At 41.0% G+C, this 25,693-nt stretch overlaps 1 protein-coding gene across 4 annotated transcripts; it reads right to left on the bottom strand.

Moving 5' to 3' along the window:
* Positions 1-272: 272 nt before the first annotated feature.
* Positions 273-10,160, bottom strand: Letmd1 (LETM1 domain containing 1). 4 transcript variants are annotated; one of them, XM_027949758.3, is made up of 9 exons: positions 10,011-10,157; positions 9,313-9,464; positions 6,367-6,482; positions 5,679-5,761; positions 3,891-4,077; positions 3,668-3,769; positions 3,415-3,567; positions 2,429-2,525; positions 273-1,514 (listed from the first exon to the last, which is right to left on the bottom strand). In XM_027949758.3, exons 1-9 carry the CDS (start codon positions 10,130-10,132, stop codon positions 1,444-1,446), a joined length of 1,083 nt encoding a protein of 360 aa, XP_027805559.1. In that variant the 5' UTR covers positions 10,133-10,157; the 3' UTR covers positions 273-1,443. The 4 variants fall into 4 exon arrangements, with proteins under 4 accessions (XP_027805559.1, XP_027805563.1, XP_027805564.1 ...); XM_027949759.3 differs by having other exon boundaries at positions 1,426-1,514; positions 2,429-2,485; XM_027949762.3 differs by lacking the exon at positions 10,011-10,157 and having other exon boundaries at positions 6,367-6,486; positions 9,313-9,401.
* Between the last annotated feature and the right edge of the window lie 15,533 nt (positions 10,161-25,693).

The raw sequence follows: 25,693 nt of genomic DNA on the forward strand, positions 1-25,693 counted from the left end.
TTGCCTCAGGTGCTGTTACGCACCTCTTCAACTGAAGCAGGCCTTGCTTCTGCCTTGTTAGACCTTCACGCTGACTGTAGTCCCATTTTTCTCTTTTCCTGGTTACCACCTTAAAATGTCCACCCAAAGATCAACTTAAAATCGGTTCCTTTAAAACTTCTGTCAGAAGGATCTATATCAACCAATTAAATCCCCATTAGTTAGGTTATGTCAGTCTTGGAAAAGGAGCCTTAGCAAAATGATTAGAGTGTGCATAAGTAATTTCCATCAACTGATTTCAGGCAGTCTTTACTTGGGTTTAAAACAGTGCTCCATGCATTTACAATAAGTTATTACAGAACTACAGGTCAAGAATGTACATACAAAAGCTAAACCCAACTTACTATCTCGATGCAGATCTTCCTGGTCTCCCAGGGCTGGGCAGTAATTAGTACCTTATGGGTTTTGACCCATGGCCCAAAGAAGGCAGCCACTGTTGGTTACAGTTGGATTGCTGCAACACAGTGGAGGTAGCAAAGAATTTAAGATCTTTATGGGCTGTATGACAGCCCAGAAATTAAGACAACGGGGGATGAAGGCTGTAAACACTAGGGAAGGGATTAGATGGTACTTCCTTTTTATCTTTTCCTTTACAATGTTCCCATAAGTTAATACTTGAAAAAAAAATTTTTTTAAGGTATTCAAAGGATTCTAAAAGGAAAGGAAGTGGTTAGCTCATGCCAGTGAGAAAGAAAAACAAAAATCCCTCTTTTGGTCATATCAGGATGGAAGAGCACATTGAAGGATGTACATTTATGTAAATGCTCCAGATTAAGCAGTGTTGTTCTTGCCAGCCAGAATTTTTTTTTTTTTTCTCTCTCTCTTTTTTTTTTTTTTTGGTACCAGGGATTGAACCCAGGGGCATTTACCCACTGAGCCAAATTCCCATCCCTTTTTATTTTTTGAGACAAGTTCTTGCTAACTTGTTGAGGCTGGCCTTGAACTTGTGATCCTCCTGCCTCAGCCTCCCAAGCCACGGGGAGGCGCATGCCACCATACCAAGTGCCAATCAGAAATTCTTTAGAATATAACTGTAGAGAACAGGGCAGTTGATGAATCTTAGGCCAAATGATTCCCACCGGGGGCAATAACTGACTTTATAGGACCTGACCATAACACACACAGGAAAAGACTAGTTAAGAGGTTGCTGCCAGCTCCAGCTTACTGTGAAGATGGGAGGACACTTCACATGGGCCATCCCTGAAAAGAGGGTTTGTTTTAGTTCAAGCTGTAAGGGGAATGACTGCAGTTCCCTCATGGGTAGTGTGCTGTGAAGCCCATTGCACCCACTCCTCTGCCTCCCACACACCTGAGAAGTGCACAGACTCTGCTGACAAGTGCTGTTTGGTCCCACACTGCTATGCTACGCGACTGCAGGACAATGCCATCCACTCCACAGTTCTCTCAGCGCCTTGTCCCAAGGTAGTTGGTGGAAAGCAGGACCACGTTGTGCAGCAAGAGGGACAGCTCAGCTTCTGGAAATACCATCAACGTTAGTGGTTTGGCTAGAGGACTACCTACCTTCTTGCCTCAGTTTATAGGACTTGAAACTGGAGGCAGGAAGCCAAGAAAGGGGAATCAGAGGTGATGGTTCTCAAAGTTCCCTTGCTTCATTCCAGACCCTGTACAAATGCTTTCCTTCGCTTCCACTATATATTCATGTTAACTCATCCTCTATGTCTTGATTCAAGTGATGACAGTAGAAAATTCAGAAGTGGCAATGGTACTCAGCACTACTGTTACCTTGGGATTCTCCTGGTAGAAATGGACGCTCTAGGGCATTTCTCAGCTTCAAGATTAGTATACCTACCCTGACATGCAAAGGCCTAGAAAACATCAAAACCTGTGCAAAAGTTCTGAACAGAAGACTGATACGCCTGATACTCGCCCTCAGATACTTTCTGTTTAGCTAGTAGAATACTTTTCTATTGTTTTCAATTCAATGCCTTTAGGATCAGTGCTTCTTAACTGGGACAACTCTGCCCCTTTCTGCTGGACCCCCAACCCCAGAAACATTTGGCAATGTCTGGAGATATTTTTGGTTGTCACAATTGGTGACAAAGGGTACTACTGGCATCTACTGGGCAAAGGTCAGCAATATTGGTAAACATCCTTTAATGCACATAGACCCCTTCAAAAATCAATAGTGCCAAGGCTGATAAATTCTGCTTCAGATTAGCATGCACTCCCTCTTGTCCTACCACTCCCTCTCATCAGTCTAGTTACCTGCCTAAGCATGCAGTAGGCATGTGAGTTTCTGCCCTTTCAATTAGATATAAATGTTAGATAAAGATCTTAAGATTATTTCATAATTAAATCCAAAATTATCTCAGAATTAAATACAAAAATGACTTGGATTTCAATGGTATAAGCATGGAAGCTGTTTTACCTTTCAAGCTGCAGGAAATTTGTAGCCATTCTCCCAGCCAAGTTCGACACCTGTCTTCTGCAATATGGGTAGAATTCAGGCCACGAAGATAACAAGCCTATTCCACTCAGAAGAGAAATCATCCTTAATAATCACACAGTGAGTATGCCAAGGAAATGAAATCCACAAATAATCCTAAATCTGGGGCTGGGGTTGTGGCTCAGTGGTAGAGCACTCGCTTAGCACGTGCGAGGCTCTGGGTTCGATCCTCAGCACCACATAAAAATAAATAAAGGTATTGTGTCCAACTACAACTAAAAAAATAAATATTTTTAAAAATATTAATAATAATCCTAAATCTTCTTTAAATAAGTAACATCCTCATTCCATAAGAGACCTTTCACCATGACAGATTGAACTAGTGATAGAGGACAAGCAAAGAGGCCAATTCTGTAGTATGGATTTGAAATGTCTTGCAAAGGCTCATCTATTAAAGGCTTAGTTCCCTATTTGGTGCTAAGGGGAGGTGGTGAAACTTCAAAAAGTAGGGCCTACTGGCATTGTGGGACACTACCCCCTTCCTCTTCCTACCTCTCTTTCAATTCCATGAGATGAGCAGCTTTGCTCCACTATCCACTCCCAGCCCTGATGTGCAGCCTCACCACAGGCCCAAAAGCAATGGGGCCAACTAAGTGTGGACTGAAACCTCCCAAACCATGAGCCAAAAAAAACCCTTCCTCTTTTTTAAACTAGTTATTTCAGGTATATTTCAGTAACAGAAAAGTGATTAACTATAATCTAAAACAGAAGGTCTAAAGTATAGTGTCTTTGGTGTTTGAAGAACCAGAAGTACAACTACTATGGGTGGTTCCTTCCTAATAGCTATGTATATTGAGAAAAATGACACAGAAATAAGGTGAGAGAATAAAGATTTAGCAAGACAAGGAGTCCTTGTAAGCTTCCAGCCTTCTACGGGATATTGCTTGATGTTGCAATCAAGCCCTTACCGATTTTACTTCCTGAGCAGTCAGCTGGCCTATCCCCAGCTTTGCCAAAGCCCTGTCCAGCTGGTGAATAACAGTGGTATGAGTCTTCAAACGATGCCTCAAAAAGGGAGGAGGCAGGTGAGGTGTGAGAAGCATGGCCCGACTCAAGGCTTTCTGTGATACGGCAGGATAGGAGGAGAAAATCAAATAGTATCACTCAAAAACCTGAAATAACATGAGGCTGGGGGAAAAAAGAAGTCTTTAAAGTGCTTACCATCTGCAAAGTCTGGAGCTGGTTCATGCCCAGAGGATGGTTACAGAAACATTCTCTGAGAGCCAGGATTTCATGTACGGCTGGGTGGGTACCATTCTGTATCTTGGGAGAGGTAAGATTGGGAGATGTTAAGAGGGTCCTGAGTATCGCCCATACCTAATTTTAGTGTACACTGGCTCTAACAAAACTCCTAGTTTGCAGGAAGGGTTAATTGGAAGAATACCTTGGTGCACAGGTCTGTCAGATGCCACCGAAGTCCTGGATCAGAAATGAGAGGAATGACCCTCTCTAAATTACTAAGGATTTCTGAGTGGGACTGCTTCCGGAGACCATGATAGATATCTAAGAAATCAGTTTGTTGTTTTGGGGTCCAGAAATGTTTAATCAGTAGTTGCCTTGGAAATAGGTACCTGAAAAGAAAAAGAATCACAAAGTTACTTGCTGACACTAACATCTTTCAAAGAAAGCTAAGAAAGCATTTGGCAGACATGGATGCTAGCAAGAAGAGTGGAGACACTATCTACCTCAATGTTCTTAAGTGAGTCTCAAGCTCAAAGTTTAAAGATATACTAAAGCACAATTTCAAGCAACATTACTGAAATATGATATGAAAGGAAGCAGTAGTAGAATAGCCCAGCATGCACCAATCAGATAAAATGACTCCTTTTGAACTAAACATGTAACAAACATGTTTTGGACAGAGTTATAGACAGAGCTGGACACTGTATATAATGTTGACAACCTACTAATCACATGGAAAAAGGTAATAAATTTATGGATAAGTTCACTTTTCCACATGTGTGGTAGATTTATTTATTTATTTAAAATTTTATTTATTTGTTTATTTTGCAGTAGTAGGGATCAAACCTAGGAGTGTCCTATCTCTGAGTTACAGCCCCAGCCCTTTTTAAAATTTTATTTTGAGGCAGGATCTCACTAACTTGCTGAGGCTGGCCTTGAACTTGCTATCCTCCTGCCTCAGCAGCTAGAATCACTGGGATTACAGATGTGTGGCACCATGTACAGCTGTGTGGTAGTTTTAAAACATAGCCACAAATTCTCTGGCATTTCTCTATGGAGAAGTAAAGTTTATGTCGCCTTTGTTCAATCTGGATAACTGATTCAGCCAACAAAATAGAGCAAGAGTCTATGAACTCCAAGACCAGGTTATTAAAGGTCGTCATGCAGCCACAGAGTATGGTGGTGCACACCTATAATCCCAGCAGCTCGGGAAGCTGAGCCAGGAGGATACTGAGTTCAAAGCCTGACTCAGCAACTTAGTGAGGCCCTAAGCAACTTAGCAAGACCACATCTCAAAATAAAAAATAAAAAGGGCTGAAGATATGGCTCGATGGTTAAACACTACTGGGTTCAATCCCTAGTACCCCTTCCCCACACATTAAAAAAAGAATAACCCTGGATCCTCCAAACTAGTACATTCAGTAGCTAAAAATCACTAAGTAGATGATGTCAACACCACATGCATGGGAAAAGTCAATCACCTACCTGAGTCCTTCCCAAATTCTTGACCCACAAAATCATGAAAATGGGGTGGTTTTAAGCTATTAAGCTCTGAGGTTGTTTACTATTCAGAAACAGGTAATTAGAACAACACGAAAGGTAACAGTTTAGAAGTATCGTCTTAGGATACAAAGTAATAAAAAATGATATCAGAATATGAAATGCATTATTTTCCTGAAGAAAAAAAATTTGCCCAGTTTACATGCTTCTCAGGGAGTGGGATGCTGTTCTTAGGGATAATGGAGAAGATCATGATCTTACTTCACATGATGAAAGGCAGCTAAGTCACCTATACCTACCACTGTGATGCATCCTGATAACCAATGTATTACTAAGTGACTTTTAAGAACCCTGGGATAATGAGAAGATTGGAGCAGAAAGCTGGATAACCTCTGCCTAATTTCTGAAATGAAGTTCTTCCTAAAATAATTTTTAATTAAAAAAATCTATATATCTTCAAGATGCTGGGGATATACAAGCATGTACTCACATTAGCAAGAAGACCAGGTAGTTGGCAAAGGGTGGAATGGAAATGATACCTAGGAAAAGACACTTGGCGATGTCTCGGCGGAACTAGACAGAAATAAACAGATGTAGTTTTAACCCAAGTAAGTTTTTAATATAATGGACAATCCCTTCCATCCTTTTGTGCAGTAAACTTCTATTACAGCCCAGTAGAATTACCAAGTTTATTTCTATCTACTTCTAGATGGTAAATTCCTTGAGCACAAAGCCTCTAATTTGTTCACTTCTGCTTACCAAATAATATCTAGTACATTATATCAAATCCCTCAATGAATGTTTCCTGATCTGCATAATGGGTCCTAGATTCTTACTCTTCAACACTGCCCATCAAGTTACTACTTATACTTTCCTGCTTCCCTATGGATCCTTGAAGATTCTCATATATTTAGAAACAAGCTGGATTTTATTGCCTACAAACTTTATTCAAAAGTGTGACAGACACTCTATGGAGCTCTGTTAAGGAGAGCTGTAATTCTGAAAGAACCCAATTCTGGTGAAACATCAGATATACTCATTGAGTTGAATACTTGATTTCACAGCAAAGGGGAGAGGCTTGATCAGTGGTGAACAAGGAAAGAAAAAAAATACTTGAGATCTTGGTTAATTGTAATTACCTCACCATGAATTTCTGGGTATCTGCCCTTGGCCCATACCTGTCTCAAATGCTCCATCTCCCGGTATGAAAGTTGATGAAACTTTATATTGTGCTTCCACATATTTGTCTTTATTCTTCTAGCCTTTTTGGCATCAGCCCATAACATCTGTAATCCTGCCTCATTAAAGTAGAGGACAAAGTGTGATATTATCCAAGACTGAATCTTCCACCAGTTCCCCCTCTACTTTCATTCACACATGCACATACAATTGCCCACCCAACACTACTCTATATAAAAGCTTTAAACTAGGTAACTTGAAACTCTTTTGAGGCCAACCCATCCTTTTTCTACCAGCACACCACCTCTCATCCAGCTAAGTTGGTTGGGTTAATGTAATCTGCTATGGAATGCTCTCCCTCTTTAGGTTCATTACTTGCTCCTTTTTAAAAATCTAGCTCAGTTATCTCAGGAAGTCTTCCTCAATTAACCCTATGTATTCCCTGCCAGTTATTAACTTATCTCCTTTCTGGAACACTTTTTTTTTTAATATTTTATTATTTTTTAGTTGTAGTTGGACCCAATACCTCTATTTCATTTATTTATTTTTATGTGGTGCTGAGGATCGAACCCAGGGCCCCACACATGCGAGGCGAGCACTCTAACGCTGAGCCACAACCCCAGCCCCTCTGGAACACTTTTATAAGTTATGTAATTCAACATATTTCTATGACTGCATTTTATATCTTTAATCTATGAAAATTCTTACATTTATATATGACTAGTTTTTTTTAAATGGTTTCATATTTACAAATGAAATGATATCTCTATTAGCTACAAAATAATATAGAAGGCAGTAAGAGCCAATCTTATTACCAACTACTAACCAAGCCATGAGTAGGTAATTGCCGAAGTGAGGTTGAGTACAGGGAAGTTAATTATATTATTCTCTCTACTTCTGAGTATGTCATAAGATTTCCATAATAGAAGGTTTTAAAACAAATTAAAATACTCTCAGACTCTTTTTTTCAATCAGACAAGGCAGCCATTTTTATCTCCACTTTATAGTTAAGAATAGGTCGTTTTTCTCTTTTTTTCCCCCCAGTACTGGGGAATTGAAACCAGGGCCTTGAACATGGTAGGCAAGCTAAGCTATATTCCCAACCTTTTTTACAATTTTATATTGAGACAGGGTCTCTCTAAATTGCCGAAGTTGGCCTTTGAACTTGCAATCCTCATGCCTCAGTCTCCCAAGTAGCTGGAATTATAGGTGTGTACCATCACACCCAGCTAATGATAGGTGATTTTTCAGGTCTGTGAAGCTGCAATAATTATGATAATATTCAGTTCTAACAATGTGGTAGTTTATAATTGGTATTATGATAAAAGTACAGAGTATAATATTAATAGCTAATACTCACTGGGCACTTTCTAGAGATTAAGAACTGTTCTAAGTACTTTATATGTGTTGATTTAGTTAATCTTCACAACTATATGGGCAATAAGTAGGTCCTATTATTCTCATTTTATAGGTAAGAAGGGACAGAGAAGTTGAATCACTAGTCTATCACTAGTCTACTCTTATGGCCAGTAAGTGACAAGGGATTTAAGTAAGGCAATCTGGCTCAAGATTGGACTTTTGAATATATATATATATATATATATATATATATATATATATCCCAGATTGGACTTGAACTTGCAATCTTACCTCGGCCTCCTGAGTCACTGAGATTACACGCATAAGCCCATGTACTCGGCATACACACACACATAAACAAACACATATATATGAAATTATATACGTATGCATACACATACATATGTATATATATGCATATATGCATACATATAATTTCTTAGTAACTAGCATTAAAAAAAATCAGCCAAGCACAGTGATGAATGTCTAGATCCAAATTCAAGGTGAGCTTCAACAATTTAGCAAGACCTCCCCGCCCAGCAACTAGTAAGACCCTGTCTCAAAATACAAAGTAAAAAGGACTAGGGATGTAGCTCAGTAGTAAAATACCCCTGGGTTCAATCCCCAGTACCACCAAAAAAAAAAGTATAGGCTGGCTATGGTAATCCCAGCTCCTGGGGAGGCTGAAGCTAGAGGATCACAAATTCAAGCCCAGTCAGGTCAACACAGCAAGACTGCATCTCAAAAAATACTAAATAAATAAATAAAAGGGGAAAAAAGATGAAATCAAGTATACATAGTGCCTTTTCTAGGCAACATGCTACCTATAGATTTGTAACAAGCATTAGATCACAATTTCTTTTTTCTTTTCTTTCATACTTTTGCAATATGAATATGAAAGAAATTTGGGGATCAAACCAAGAAGAGCTCTATCACTGAATTACATCCTCAGCCCTTTTTATTTTGAGATAGGGCCTTGCTAAATTTCCCCGGCTGGCCTTGAGCTTGTGATACTCCTACCTCAGCCTCCCCAGTAGCGGGATTACAGGCATCTGATACCATGCCCAGCTAGGCCACATTTTCTTATGGGCCATGACAAGGGATAAATCATAGGGCAAGTCTGTACAGCCATAAATCCCTGTCCTTATGCGAGACACGGAATTTCTACTATAGCAAAAACTGTGGTTAAGAAAAGCACAAGAATATACTTTAAATTCCCCTGCCTCCTGTGTTGTCAGAGGTTGTCTCTCAAAACATCTTTCTAGAAACATTCTTTTTTAAAATATTTTTTACGTTATAGTTGGACACATATATTTATTTATTTTTATGTGGTGCTGAGGATTGACCCAGCGCCTGGCACACACTAGGAGAGCGCTCTACCACTGAGCCAAAACCCTAACCCCTCTAGAAATATTCTTAAGAAGTGCTAATTTATAAGAATTAGTTTAATGCTCAAACATTTATGAAACAGAAGACATCCTGGCTCACACCCCCTTAGCAGAACTTGTAAATGATTTTACTTACTCCAACTCTCTGACATTGCCCAAGAGCTGATTCGGTTATTTCTATTTTAGCTTTGTTTTTACCTTTCATGAAGATTGTGTACAGGATATAGAAGCGGGGGAAATGACGATTCAAGAAACGATGGTATTTCCCATTAATCGCTTTTGTCTTGGTCACAACATAAGAGATCAAACTCTTCACATCTGCCTTTGGAGAAAGGTGAAGCTTTGACGACCTACAAGGAAGATCAAAGAGACTATCTGGGAACCAGTCCTAGAAACCCCTCACACCTGGGATTCCTAATGTAAAATACAAGTCTCAGAGAATGTATGTCAAGACTTGAAACCTGAAGTTCAAGAAACTTGATCTTGGGGTCTAGGAGAGAGAAGCAATCAGATTGAGAAGGACACATCAGGCAGAAGTCAAGCGGGAAGAGAAGTCTGGAAGTGGTATGAGCCTGGGGACAGAGTGCAGGGCTATGGGGCAATCTGAACTGCAAGCTAAGGACAGAGAGAGGGTGGATGGAGATAGCGGCGGTAAAACCTAAGCCAAAAAAGAGAGGCTGAAAGATGAGCCCGGGTTGTGGGGATCAACCAATATGAAACACTGAGAGTCGAGAGGGTCAGAAATCAGGTCCCTGGCAGGGATCGGAGTTCGAATCGTGCAAAGAAGAATAAAAATCACGGGGCCAAGGAGTAGAACCCTGAGAATAAGAAAGCAAGTTTGAGCCGCTGGAAAGGCCTAGACGTCAAAAGTGCTTTTCTCTCTCCAGATCCCTCACCAAGGGGCTCCCCAAGCAAAGCCAGAGCGACCAAGTTGCAGTCTCCGAGTGACAAAGGGTCCAGGGGTGACGACCGAACCCCAAAGCGCAGTCCGTGCCCAGCACACCCTGGACAGCGCCATTTTCACAGCGAGGGAGGGGGGGAAGAGAGGAGGTCGACTCCAAGTCAAAGTTCACTACCCGTTACGCATGCGCCTTTCCTGAATGCTGATTGGTAGCCGCAGCCTGCTTGGCTCCCGCACGTGTGTGTCTGAGGAAGGTCTCAAAAAGCAAGAGCGGAAGGAGGAGCCAGGATTGGACAAGCAGTCTTCTCTGGTGTAGTGACGCCGGAAACCGTCTCTCCCCGAGGGAGCAAGGGCTGCTGCTTCTGGAGGGGTTTGCGATCCAGAGGTCGCCGTCTCCTTGAGGGCCCTGGTGCCCTCTGCAATTCCCTAGAGCCTTAGGGGTTCCCCGCGCTGCCCTTGACCTCCGCTCGGGGCGACGGGGCCTTGATCGTTAGGTGTCAGAAGTCAGTTTGGCATTGCCGGGGAACTCGGCGCCTCCTGGGTGTGAGAGGACCCGCGGCGCCCTCTCCTGGTGGCGGCCTAATAGGCCGTAACTGTCCACTTGCAGTCGTTCAGGGCACTTGTTTTTTTTTTTTTAAGTATTTCCAGAACTAGGTTCGTGGAAAATTGTCATTCGTTATGTGTGTACAGCAGAAGTCCAAGCTCGATCTCAAATGTTACTTCTCTGAAAGGCTTTCTCTGACAACCCTCTTTGAAATAGTGCCCACAAAAAGGATACATACACTCCTATCACTCTTTAGTCTTTATTTATAGCACGTATTACCTATGTTGTTTATATATTTATTAACCTCGTTTCATCAGCTCTGTGAACCTGAACTGTGATTTATCCCTTGGCATGGCCCAAAAGAAAAAGTGGTCCACCAGGGCATAGTAAGGCATTCTAATCCCAGCTACTTGGGAGGTCGAAGGGAGACCCATTTGTCCTGTTCGCTGCTGCACCTTCAACATTAAATGACATATTTGGTATTTATAGTATATGCCAAGTACATATTTTAGAATAAATTAATACTTGAAAGGATTCCTAGAAGTGGCATTTAACTGACTCCCAGCATTAACAGTTCTCTTGGGTACATAGGAGTATTTAATCTCCATGAGGGGTGGTAAAGAGAGCATTCCACTTAAAACCATGGAATCAAGTATGTCTGTAATTCTAGTGACTAGTGACACTGAGTCAGGAGGATGGAAAGTTCAAATCCAGTTTCAGCAACTTAGCAAGATGCTGTCTCAAATTTAAACAAACAAACAAACAAAAAGACTGGTATGTTGCTCAGCATCAGCACCTCTGGGTTCAATCCCCAGTATCAAATAATTAATTAATAAAACCATGGTATCTAAATTTCAAATGTTAGTACTGCCATTTCCTTTAAAGTGTGTAACCTTATACATGTCACTTTAGCTCTGAGTTTATTTCCTCCACAGTAGTACCTATCTTAACAAGAGTTCTGTGAGTGAGATAATGGTTTTGAGAGCTCCAGCATCTATATAGTGTTTTCTTGGTCACAGAGGTTTATGTCGGCACAGCTGTTCATGATTATACTACTCAGACAGTATAAAAACAAACATGGTCCTGGAGTGGGCCATACTCTACAAGTTGGGTGAAAGAGATAAATGGGTTAGAAACTTGACTAAGGCATGGAATGGAAACAAGGGACAAAATCAGAGACAGTTTTGTGGAAGAAATGGGAAGGAACTATCCTTGGAAGTATCAAGTAGAGGGAAGACATTTCATGCAGTAAAAGAATATGGCAGGAAGGCTGGGATTGTGGCTCAGCAGGAGAGTGCTCGCCTAGCACGGGCAGGACCCAGGTTCAATCCTCAGCACCACATGAAAATGAAGGCATTGTGTTGTCTCCATCTATACCTAAAAATTACTTAAAGAAAAAAAAGATATGGCAGGAGCACAGGAATTCATTCATTCCTTAAATATTTGGTGTTTAGTGCTTCTCCCTTCATGCCATCTCAAACTGACACACACACACAAGCCTTGTTGATTCTTCCTTGAAGCTACCAGTCAGCTTCCTTCTATCTTCTCTTCCTTTGCCCTAGTCCCAGCTCCCAGCCTCTGGTCCAGATTACTGCACCAGCCTCCTGGCTGGTTTCATTGCTATTTGCTTTTTTTGTTTTGTTTTGTTTTGTTTAGAACATCTGTAAATTTTAGTCCTTTCTTTACAGTTACCCAGATCACTTTTGATTTAGAAGATCTGAAAGTTAGTAACTGCCACAAGACAACACCAAGCAGTGACACATGTCAATTTTCTACAGAGTCTTGCTTCCCAGGGTGGCTTAATACACCACTGAGGGTCTTTGCTCACATTTGTTGGAATCACTTGTGCAGATTTCATTGCCATTTGCTTTGTCCTGCTCTAACCAGTTCTCCATGCTGTATGTAGCCGGAGAGAACCCCCACCCACTCACACACAGAGACACTGGATATTGAACTCAGGGGTACTCTCCCCAGAGCTATATCCCCAGCCTTTTTATTTTTTATTTTTTAATTTGGAGTCAATATCTAGCTAAATTGCCCTAACTGGCCTTGAACTTGTGATATTCCTGCCTCAGCCTCCTGAGTAGGAAAGGGCTTTTAAAATTGCAAACCAGGAGCGGAGGCACACACCTGTAATCCCAGCTACTTGAGAGGTTGAATTAGAGCAGGTTGGGACTTAATGACCTTCCCACAATGCCTTAGATGGCCCTATCTGGCCAGTGAAAAAGCCAACTAGAACTTGGAGAATGATATTGACTGTAGAAAGTTAAATGAGGTGATACTTCCTATCTATGCTGCCATGCTGATATTACACAGCTACTGGAGAAGGTTAGTCCCTTCCTCCTTTTGCTCTGTGCATGCTCTTCTGGACTTGGCTAATGCCTTTTTTCAGCATTTATTTAAAACTAGACTCAGCAAGACCAGTTCACCTTCACGTGGGAAGTAAGGCAATGGACATTTCCCACTGATATTTTCTGGTTCTGGTATATCATGATTATACTTTGTTATAGGACATAGTAGAACAACCTTGCACTCATCTATGCACAAGGTAATGGTCTGTCTACCGGGTATCTGTGACAAGTTCTGCTTCCTCACTTGTTGAAGTTTGAACATTAGAGAAGCACGCCGAAGCAAGCATATAAAGCAGGGTTTATTTTTAAAAAGGTAACATAGAGTTCCTAGATTTCTCCCAGGAGGGAGAAGGGGGCCATAGCTGGTATCCTGGTATCCCAAGAAGTGAGGTGTTCTGCCCTTTTTGTATGTCCAAGGCTTTCTTTGTTCTCCTGCCCTCTTCCCCTTAGCTTTATCCCTCTTGCAGAATGGAACTACCCTTTGACCCATTTATCCCACTTCTTGGCACATACCCAAAGGACTTAAAATAAGCATCCTATAATGACATGGGCATATCAATGTGTATAACAGCTCAATTCACAATAGCTAAGCTATGGGACCAACCTAGTTACCCTTCAACAGATGAATGGATAAAGAAAATGTAGTACATATACACAATGGAATATGACTCAGCCATAAAGAAGAATGAAATTATGGCATTTGCTTGAAATGGAGACTATCACATTAAGTGAAGTAAGTCAATCCTAAAAAAACAAAGGCTGAATGTCCTCTCTGATATGCGGATGCTGACTCACAATGGGGCGGGAAAGAGGGAGTGGAGGTTCATGGGATTGGACAGGGGGAGTGGGGATGGGAATCGGAAAGACAGTAGAACGAATTGGACATAATCCTATGTTCCTATATAAATACATGACCAGTCTAACTCCACATCATGTACCACCACAAAAATGGGAAGTTATACTCCATGTATGTATGGTATGTCAAAATACATTCTACTGTCATGTATAACTAAAAAGAACAAATAAAAAATCTGTGAAAATAGGATGGAAATACCACAGGGTGCTGCAGTTGGCTTCCTGGTCTGGCATGGCATTTTGCTGTTAGTTTTACAAATCACTCATCATGCTGGCCTGCTAGCATGTGAGGTAGGTTCCTTCACACTACCTCCAGCTGCTGTCACCCTACTGTTTAACAGAGACAATACCCTAGGATTGTCTTATTTATTGGATAGTACACATTTATAAGTTCCTAGTAGACATTTTTTCCTATCTTTCTTTTTTAAAATTATTTCCACTGGAACCTGTGCTATTATCAAACCCAAGTTGATAACTTTGTTTGTTCCTAGCCCTTCTATAGAAGACATGCTAAGTCATTTCTTTACCTTAAGCAGGTAAGTTTATTGTTATTATCATTTGAAAACCTGTCTCTTTTCATGTTTGTGTCTCTGGTTGCTGTGGACTATGCTTACAAGTCAGACAAATGCCTTTGCTCCATGTTGCCTATACAAAGCTAAAACCTCTCACAGCCTCAGGGCACAATTGTGGAAGGGGCAGGACACATAAGATTGTAAAAGTGAGGAATGGGATGTATAGGTACACTTTGACATTATTACCAGTTTTGACCCAAACGGAGTCCTTTTTCCTCTTGGAGTCATAGGGCCAACAAACAAAAACCAAGAACTAGCCAGGCACAGCAGCTCCAGAGGCTGAGGCAGGGAGATGGAGAGTTCAAAGCCAGCCTCAGCAAAAATGAAGCACTAAGCAACTCAGTGAGACCCTGTCTCTAAATAAAATACGAAATAGGGATGTGGCTCAGTGGTTGAGTGCCCCTGAGTTCAATCCCCAGTACCCAAACAAACATTGAAGGAAGTTTTATTCTGGACCAAAGAATAGGAGAAGCTAGAATGTCATAGATATAGGTTTTCTATGAAAGCCAAGAATGCTGTAGATATGTTAAACAAAATGAAAGGGAGGGATAGGTTGAGGAAAGGAGGAATATTCGTATCATTTTTAGGGATGGGTGGAGATTTTCTAATAATTTGGACAAAGCCTTTTTTTACTTCTTCGTCTCTTCTGATCAATTCATGGTGATTGAGAGAGCAGGAATTTTCCTAGGAAGATGAACCTAAAAGTGAAGGATTGGCCTGCATGGCTTTCATTCCAGCTAAAGCAGGGCTGCTCCATTTTTTTCTGTGCTACTCCTGGGGGCTGAGTAGGTAATTGGCCAACTTCCTTATTTCTAGGAGGCAAAAAGCGTGGTTAGCGACTTGTGCAAGTTTCTCTTATATAAAAAGTATGGCTAGAGCCTGTGTGGCAGTGCATGCCCATGATCCCAGCAACTTAGGAGGTTGAGTCAGGAACACCACAAATTCAAGGCCTTCCTGTGCAACTTACCTAGACCCTGTTTCAAAAAAGCACTTAGGATGTAGCTCAATGGGAGAGTTCCTCTGGGCTCAATCCCCACTAGTGAAAAAAAATATATATGAGTAAGCACTATGCATATGTTCCTTATACAGGAAAAGAATATGGTTGTTAGTTTGGGGACAAACAAATGTGGCTCTTTTTCCCTTGGTAACAACAAGACTGCAGTCATCTTGAGCCATAGCCTCATGATTGCCCCTGAGTAAACCCAGCTGGTTTTTCCTGCATAGTTTCCAATAAATAGATAAAACCATTATAGTCATGCCTGGGGCTTCACAATCAGATCCTGGCTCCAGGGATGCACCTGTTTGATACTATCTTCAAGTTAGAATGAAGTCACTTTTGTCCTAACTCATGAGTACATCTCTCTTTTGACCCAATTCAGAAATCCAGCTGGTCTTGCTGCTGCCCATGACCACATTGCCAATAAGTCCCCAGTAAATTGCAGTCTATGTAATCTTAGATCTGTCTGCCATTTGGGCAGACACCTTGGGGCAAATACTCACAGACTAGGACTGAGTTGTTCCAGAACACCTAGCATAGACTACATTATGAAATGATTGAGAAGGCTGGGGTTGTAGCTCAGCCTTAGAGGTCATGAATAGCATTCAGAAGGCCTTGGGTTCAATCCTTAACACCAAACAAAACAAAACAAAATAAAGAAGGGAGAGAGAGAGAGAGAGAGAGAGAGAGAGAGAGAGAGAGAGAGAGAGAGAGAGAGAGAGAGGAAACAAAACAAAGGAGAGAGAGAAAGAGAGAAAGAGAAAACAAAAAGGTTGAGAGATGATGTTTGGAATATTAAAGTGAGGCAGGATGCTTGAGGGTCACATGTATGCAGATTAAGGATTTTTGGATTTGATTTTAGGTATTAGGAAATCATAATGCATTTTGCTCAAGGGAATGATAAGATAAAAGTGATGTTTTACACAGTCTATAGTGAGGTTCAGGATGGATTAGAGTGGGAAGAAAGTGAAGATTAAGGATACCAGAGTAAGGGGATGGGGATATAGCTCAGTTGGTAGAGTGCTTGCCTCACATGCACAAGGCCCTGGGTTCAATCCCCAGCACCACACACACACAAAAAAAAAAAAAAGATAGCAGATTAAGGATACCATTGTAAGGATCTGGACCAAAAACTGATAAGCTGGCCATGATGGCACACACTGGTAATCCCAGTGACTCAAGAGGCTGAGGCAGAAGGATTGCAAGTTTGAGGTAAGGCTCAGACACTTAGCAAGTCCTTCAGCAATTTAGTGAGACCCTATCTCAAAATTAAAATTAAAAAGGGCTGGAGATATAGTTTAGTGGTAAAGTGCCACTGGGTTCAATCCCCAGTACCAACAACAACAAAAAAGTGATAAGGGTCACCAGACTGCCTCAGAAAATAGAAACTAGCTGGGCTATAGCAGGAGGCTGAGACAGGAGGATCCCAAGTTTGAGGCAAGCCTGGGCAACCTAGTGAGACATTGTCACAAACTAAAAAATAAAAAGGGCTGGGGATATGACTTATTGGTAGGGTGCCTCTGGGTTCAATCTGCAGTACAAAAAAAAAAAAAAGAAAGAAAGAGAGAGAGAGAGAAAAGAAAGAATTAGATCAGAGCCTCTCCAGACCCATGTGCTATTTAGCTAGTCATCTGATACTGATATTCACTGTGGTGTGTGGCCCATTATTCTACTAGCACCATATATTGAGCTACCCCTGACTTCAGTTCCTACAGGAGAAAGGAAGCTGCTGCTTGAAGTATTCCCAAGCTAGGTGCCTTTGCAATCAGCAAGATTCCTGAGTGTTTTACCTAGCTCAATTAATACTAGAAAGACCTCAAGTGTTGTGGTTGTTATTTTAGTGATTTTTTTTTTTTGCAGTCAGATTTGTGCTTCATGATCATTGAACAAGATCTCCCCTAACCATTTCTTCTGAAATAGTCCTTATCTTGTACTTCTAGTTCTTGCTGCTCCTTGTTCTTTTTATTGGGGTGGGTGGGTGGATACCGGGAGCCTTACACAGGGTAAGCAAGCACTCTACCACTGAGCTACATTCCCAACCCTCTTTAAAATAGGTTATTAAGTTGACTAGTCTGGCCTTGAACTTGCAATTCTCCTGCCTCAGTCTTCTGAGTAGCTGGGATTACAGGCGTGCACCACTATGCCCAGTCCTTATTTTGCTTTTTAAATTTATTTTATTTTTAAATTTTATTTAGTATTAGGATTGAATCCAGGGATGCTTTATCACTGCTGTATCCCCAGTTCCTTCCTTCCTTCCTTTCTTCCTTCTTTCCTTCCTTCCTTCCTTCCTAACTCCTTCTCTCCCACCTCCCACTCTTTCACTTTTCTCCTTTTTATTTTCTGTATTCGGGATTGAGCCCAGGAACAATCTACCAATGAACTACATCTACAACCCCTCCCCCCTATTAAATATTAAGACAGTCTCAATAAGTTGCCAAGGCTGGCCTCTATTTTGAGATCCTCCTGCCTCCACTTCTTGATTAGCTAGAATTACAGGTGTGCACCACTTACCTGGCTTTAAATTTGTTTTTTAAATGGAATTTATCATTTCCTAACATGTACTTATTGACTTATTTATTATCTATCTCCTCCAGATAATGTAAGTTCTCTGAGAGCAGAAATGTTATATGTCTTGATTTTTACTATATGTGAGAGCCTGGAACAATACCTGGCACATAGTAGATCCTCAATAAATTTGCTACTCAGAAGGCTAAGGCAGGAGGCAAGCAGCCCCTCTGCCAGATGCTATGGGAAATGTCAGAACATTGGGGTCAGGGGAGCTCTTTGACAGAAGGAACATCTAAAGTAAGACCACTTAGATGTTCCTTCTTCCACAGAGCCTCACAAGTCTGAGGAGGAGTGAGCCAGGTGAAGAATGACCAAAGCAAGATCATTCTGGCATAGGTACAACCTATAAAAAGACAAGGAGTCAAGAGAGGACATTGTTGCATTTGGGAACCTAAAAACATCCCCATGATTCTGTTGTCATGCTCACTTAGGATGAAGAAATGAAATAGGATTTAAAGCTTGCCCTCTTTCCCAGCTGGATTGACCTGCAGTTCAGGTCAATTTTACATTAAGTGGCTGTTCTTAGTCAGGTGTGGTGGCACATGCCTGTAATACCAGCAGCTCAGGAGCTGAGGCAGGAGAATGGAGAGTTCAAAGTCAGCCTCAGCAACTTAGTGAGGCCCTAAGCATCTCAGCAAGATCCTGTCTCTAATATATATATATAAAAAATAGGGCTGGGAGGCTGGTGTTGTAGTTCAGAGGTAGAATTCTTGCCTCACACGAATGAGACCCTGAATTTGATCCTCAGCACCACATAAAAATAAAAAAATAAAAATAAAGATATTGTGTCCATCTACAACTAAAAAAAATATTTTTAAAAAATAGGGCTAGGAGGCTGGGGATGAGACTCAATGTTAATTCCTTCAGAACCCTTCCTCCATCCTTATCAAGAACCTGCCCCTGCTCCAACCTGTTGCCAAAGTAACCCAGGAATTGCCCTCCCTACAGGGAGCTATGAGGTGGTTAATGTGTCCTCGGCTGCTCCATCCTGCCTTTCCCCCTTCAGCCCACCTGTTTCCCACCTTTGAGCCATGCCATGAGTATTCCTAGGCCTAGTCACATATGCAGGATGGAGAAAGATAAGGGGGGAAAGGCAGGAGAATAAAGGAAGCCTAGGACATATAAAAAGGGCAGAACACCTCACTTCTTGGTATACCAGGATACCAGCTATGGTCCCCTTCTTCCTCCGAGGAGAAATCTATGGAAGTCTATGTTACCCCTTTTTAAAATAAACCCTGCTTTATATGCTGGCCTCGGCGTGCTTCTCTAATATTCAAACTTCAACATGTGGGGAAGCAGGACTCGTCACCCATTATCAGCAGTATCACTGTCTCTAATACTGGGTGGCTCCCCAGTTATTACTATACTGAAACTGCAGAGAGATTATTGTAGAGAATCAGATGTAACTGCGTTACTATTACTGTCCTTGATGGAGTCTGCCTGCAAACGGGATATTCTGTCAAGGTATAGATAGGTAACAGCGGACATGCTTGAAAACGAGGTGTCTGCTGTCCTTGGGAGGGCCTACTTGCAAACGAGAGGCTCCTTCAAGGTTTAGATAAGGTAACTGCGGACATGCTTGAAAACAAGGTGTCTGCTGTCCTTGGGAGGACTTGCCTGCAAACGGGATGTTCTGCCAAGTGGGCTAGGAGGGCGCTGAGAAAAATTTTATTATCTGTTCTTAACAAAGAGCAGAGCTCAACATACTCCGGGCCGAGAATAGATTAGCTATGAGAAGCGGGTCACTTCTGATTAGAAAGTAAAACTTCTGTATGCTATGTTTAATTAGCTGAAAGACCTGATTTATTGATGTTGGAAGGCTGACTTCTTTGTTCACAATACTATAAAAAGATTGCTTGTACACAATAAAGGACTTTTTTTCTGCTGCTGCTTTGCTTGCTCTGCTTCTTCTTTCTTTTCCCATGCTGACCTGCAAGTGAATTACTGCAACAGATTATAAAGAATTAGAAGAGCTAAGGGTTGAAGCTAAGGAATGCCTACATTTAAGGAGGAGAAGAAAGAAAATAGCAAATGAAGGCCAAAGAGAAGGAACAATTCAAAGAAGAGAACTACCCAATAGCACAGTAAGAGGGAAGCCAGAGAGTTGTAAGAGGAGTCCTTCAGCATTTCAAATATGGAGACAGGGGAAGAGTTGGCTCTCACTGTCCATGGCCAGTGATGATCACAGTTTAGCCAATGAGAAAGTAATTTCTAGAATGCACCACAAAAAGTAGAGAAGTAAATGGGTGGTGAGGAGATAGAGTGAGTGCAGATCACTTTCTAGCAACTTTGATTTCAGGTTATCTCAAGTAAGAAGGGAAGCTAATGCTGAGACAGGCAGGAAGTTTATTGGGAAGTGATCTTGGGATCAACACTGAGTGTAGGGAAGGAAGCAAGACTAGGCAGGGGAAGTTGAGCCATGATGCACAACAAAGGCTCAGCCAACCTTCAGAGGGATCTCTGAAGGTTGAGGGATGTTTGAGGGATGAATCTTACCCTCCCACATACATCAGTCACTGGATGAGGGCTGCCTGGGAATGGAGCCCAGGGCCATGGGCCAGCAGCACTCCTACTCCAAACAGCTGGGGTAAACAGGTCCTGCATCCTCAGAGGGGACCTGGGCAGTGCATTCCAGTATCCATCTCAGGAATCGTTTACTTCCAGCAGAGTCAGAGAGGAATATTTTTGACAAAGATAAGATACAACTTTGGAAAAAAGTACCTAGACAGAAATGTCCTAATTATCATACTTTATTGCCTTACAGTCCTAATATGCAAAAAAAAAAAAAGATGAGATAATACATTTTGGGGGATACCATTATATACTTGGCCTTTGGTAACACCAAGTATACAAAGAAAAAGATACTCTCCTCTATTGTGAAGTTCACAATTAAGTAGGAAAAGAAAACACAAAAACAATAGGATCTGTGCTTATCTTATTTGTGTTTTTATCTGCAGTCCCCAGCCTGTGCTGGGTACATAATAGGTTCTCAGTAAATATACACAGAATGGGTTGAAGTGCTTGAGCAGAGTGAGAAGTAGTGCTTGGGCAGCAGACAGAATGTAGGATGAATTAATATTGCCTGGGGGAGTGAGGGAATGATTGCAGAGGTGGGTATTTTTAAAGTTTATTTATTTATTTGTTTATTTATTTTTTATGTGGTGCTGAGGATTGAACCCAGGGCCTCACACATGTGAGGAATGTGCTCTACCACTGAGCCACAACCCCAACCCAGAGGTGGGTATTTTTAAAGAGAGTTTTCCACGTATTTTTAATGGGAAAGAAGGGGAAGAGTGGGAGGAGTTAATTTCTGGCACTTGGTTGTTTGAGAAAAAAACAATAGCATGAAAGAAAACCCTTTGAGAGTGGATGGAGGATCAGGATGGAAGGAAGAGTCTCTTATTTAAATAAAAGATAGTTATGGTGAAGATACATGTTAACACCTGATACCCATATCTATTAACATCTGTGTAGAAATGGGTCTATATGGCTGTCACGTGGAATGTGTTGGCAAAATGACACTAAAGGAAAACAAGAAAATCATTTATTTTGAATCAAATATGAGTGATGTAGGCCTGGGAACACTTATTCAACTTGCTTTGAAAAAGTGTTTCCAAAGAAGGAGGGAGTTGTAAGCTTCTGTAGACAAGGAACAAAGGTAATTGTAAGTTAATAGTTCATTGAATATATTACAGGGGTATTACATAGGCAGGTGAAGGCAAAGTGGGATTATTTTGACCATTGGACTAAGAATGCAGTATCTTACTGCATTCTTAGAAGATTGGTCAAGCCAAGGGTCTATGCTTTGTCAAGCTACAGAGAGTTAACCAGGTGGAGCATACATTTCACAAAGTTTACCTAATTCTGAGAATGTTTGGTCAGATACAAAAGTCAGGAATAATGGCTTATTTGGGGGTGTTTTTCAGGCCCCAGTAAGCCTGAGTTTCTACCTCCTATGGGAGGAAAAAGTTGTCTATGTAGTGCTTTCTTGAAGAAAGTCTCTCACAGTAGTTTCTTCAGAGATGTTTAATTTCACAGTTCACAGTATATACTGTCAAGTAGTATATAAAGTTCAAGGCCAAAAGATCACTTTATAGTTTCCATGGAGCTAGGATATATTTGGGGGGAAAAGGCACTTGAGGCTTTTAAAGGAAGAAAGCCTTGGATCTCATCAACATTAGCAGGAATCATGATTTGGGTTAGAATCCCCCCATACACTGAGGATTAAACCCAAGGTCTCACACATGCTAGGCAAGCACTCTTCCTTAAAGACAGACTCAGCAATTTAGCGAGGTCCTTAGAAACTTAGTGAGACCTGTCTCTAAATAAAAAATGAAAAGGGCTGGGATGTGACTCAGTGGTTAAGTGCCCCTAGGTTCAATCCCTGGTACCATTTTTTTTTAAGGTCTCACTAAGTTGCCCAGGTTGGCCTACAACTTGGAATCTTCCTGCCTCAGCCTCTCTAGTAGCTGGGATTACAGACGTGTACAATTGTAGCTGAGATTACAGACATGCACAATTGCACCTGGTTCTTTTACAAAGAGTTTTTAAACTGCCAAGTAAAGTGTAAAGTCACACTCAGGAGACCTAGCTATTTGATAAGTCCTTCTAGCCAGTTTTCTAATCAAATATAGCACTTTAAAGAACCAGTAGAGCAAAGGGGCATTTTCTCTTCTCATCGAACCCAAGAGAATACCTGGGAATGCCTCTTTGGAGCATTCTCAAGGTTTTCTTTCCTGTTTTAATTTACCACAGGGTTTCAGTCATGTTAGGAAGAGCCTGTTCTAGATTCAAAACATTTCCCGGCTGTTGAGAGAAGGAAATGTGTGCATTGAGTTTGTGAGAAAACAAACCCAAAAAGAAAAGAAAAAATATATCATCGTAGATGGGACAAGCACAAAGCAGTGAGAGTAGAAGAGTCCTAATTTAAAATATTTGCCAAGGGCTGGGGATGTGGCTCAAGTGGTAGCATGCTCACCTGGCATGCGTGTGGCCCAGGTTCGATCCTCAGCACCACATACAAACAAAGATGTTGTGTCTGCCGAAAACTAAAAAATAAATATTAAAAAATTCTCACTCTCTTACTCTCTCTTAAAAAAAATAAAACATTTGTCAGGTTTTGTCAGCAGCAGTGGTATGGTGGTTGCATTGTTTCTCAGCTGTTCTTGCAGGAGAAAATTTCAGGCAAGAGAGGAAAGGTAGTAAAAGTAGAGCAAAGTTTATTAGAAAAGAAAGCATTCTCAAGAGGGAGGGAAGGAGTGGGTTGTCAGAGAGTCAGGCACGCCTTTGTTCCCTAGTTTTATTGGGGGTCTTTGGGTAGTTTCTAAATGTCTTGCCTAGGTACCACCTCTCAGCTTTTGATTGGCTGTAGGTCTACATCAGATTTTAAGTCCCATGGTTGTGTGTTGTGGGGGATAATTTTGCTATTTATAATGAGATTAAACTCATGTGTTAAAGATCCAGAAGCAACTCTGGGTCACCTTGGTTTACTCTGACCAGTTCTAATTGGAACTTGTTTTTGCAGATTTTATGGCCCTACAGATAACAGCTTTACAGATAACAGGTTGTTTGCAGAGGAATGAGACATATCCTAATGATTTCATCCAGAGCAGGGTAAGAATGTCCATAATTGCTTTTTAAGAGAAAGCATGTGGCAGACCAGCACGTAGTCCTAGTCTACAGAATTAGCCCCTTCAGTTAATGTTCCAACCACTCATGTCTATTTGCTATCTATCAGTTTTAATACTCCAAGGGAGAAGATGATCTAAACTGATGAGGCTGAGATCAGAAAAAGTGCTCCCAGTCACCGATTGTTAAGAGAGTTTGTTCTCCAGTAATAAACATTTCAATTTCTCCAAAGGCATTAGGAGAAAAGACCTCCTGTGAATCCTCAGAGCACCCCTAAGGGAGGTTAAAGGTTAAAAGGGAAAAGATTAAAAGGAGGAAACAAGGGGGATTTGCAGCTTTCTATTTGAGTCGCCAAAGATTGTCATGGTTCCTTGACCTGAACTGAACTTGGACTGCGGTAGGTCCTGACAGCTAGACAACCAGAGAGCTGCAATGAATTCGGTGGCAGGAGAATCTTAATTTTTTAAGAACTATCTTTATTTTTATTAACAAACTTAGGATACATAGGAATGCAGCAATATAGATAATCTAAATTATGTTAATGACAAATGGATCAAATTAAGTTCCCTTATTAATATGGCTAAATTTGAAAAATTTCATTTGTGAAAATTATGTAGGCTGTGGACCACATTTTTTTTTTAGATGAAGCAGTTTACAGAGCAGTTTTTGTTTGTTTGTTTTGCTTTATTATTTTGGTGGTGCTAGAGGATAAACCCCAGGGGTGCCCTACCTATTTTTTATTTATTTTTTTTAATATTATATTTTAGTTGTAGTTGGACACGATACCTTTATTTTATTTTTGTGTGGTGCTGAGGATCGAACCCAATGCCCTGCACGTGTTAAGTGCACACTCTACCACTGAGCCACAACCCCCACCCCAGCCCTTTATTTTTTATTTTGAGAAAGGATCTCCCTAAATTGCACAGGTAGGCCTCGAATTTACCATCCTCTTGCTTCATTCTTCTGAGTTGCTAAAATTACAGAAATTACAGGTATGTGCCCCCATGCCCTGCATGCAGTCTGGATTTTTAAAAAGCTTCTTTTACCTACTCCCCTCATCTTTCCCTCACTTTTTTGGGTCTAACTCTTAGATGTTTGTAGTCTAGCTAGGATGGCTGAAATAAAATGTTCAAGCAACCTGGAATAACAAAATTACTTTAATATAAGCAAAAAGTTGGCAGAAGAAGAGAGAAATATTGAGATAAAACCCTTATGATTGCAGTTTAATTATTTTAAGGGTGTTCATGCTATCTAGCAAGGGCTACCTTCCTGACATGCACAAGAGCCAATATTATGGCACCTGTTTTTTTGTTTTGTTTTGTTTTGTTTATGGTACCTGGTATTTGCAAAAAAAAGAAAACACTTTATTGCAGACTTCATGAGCAAGAAACTCAGGAGCTAATAGTTCAAAACTGCTTCCTCAATCAACTGGTGGTGGACAGTTTATAGAAAGAGAGAGGGGGAAAGCTGTTTATTGGTTGAATAAGAATAGGCACATTTATTTGGGGGAGTTATGTTCTTCCTGGGGAATTTTTTGAGCCTGTGACATTATTGACAGGATGACCTGACTTCTGCTGGTGTCCATTCTTGAAAAGCTCCTTCCAAACTTAAGAATCATTAGTGAAAGGCTTGGAGGCTTTCCCCAGAGGACAACTTACGTTATGGAATTTGTCCTAACCAAAGTTGGGAATAATGGCTTGTTTTCTAAAGTCCAAAATAGCCCTTTTATAAGGCAAGGCACCAATGTCTTGTCTTACAGGCCCCAAAAGGCTGCTGCCTGTGTTTGTAACTCTTTGTGAGAAGAGAAGTTATCTATCTGGTGCATGCTTGAAAAAACTATTGCAGTTTCTTCAGGAATGTTTAACTTCACAGCCTACCTTGTTGACCAAGCAGCATAAAAAAGTGCCAATAGCCAAAAAAATCCCACACAGTTGGAAAGGCTCATTTCTAGGATCTGTTTATGGTCAAGCCGAGGTTAGGAGATGGATTTTGGGGAAAAAAATTGCATTTTTTTAAAGGAAGTAATACCTGGTTATCTCAAAGTTTCCATCCCCATGATCTGGGTTGTAATTTTCTTTCATCTTTTGCATCTGACACAAAATATATATTATATATCCATAAAAAAGATTATAATTATAGAAATCACAAATACAACATGGCCTA

Source organism: Marmota flaviventris, chromosome 3 (assembly GCF_047511675.1).
Source record: "Marmota flaviventris isolate mMarFla1 chromosome 3, mMarFla1.hap1, whole genome shotgun sequence".
NCBI lineage: Eukaryota > Metazoa > Chordata > Mammalia > Rodentia > Sciuridae > Marmota > Marmota flaviventris.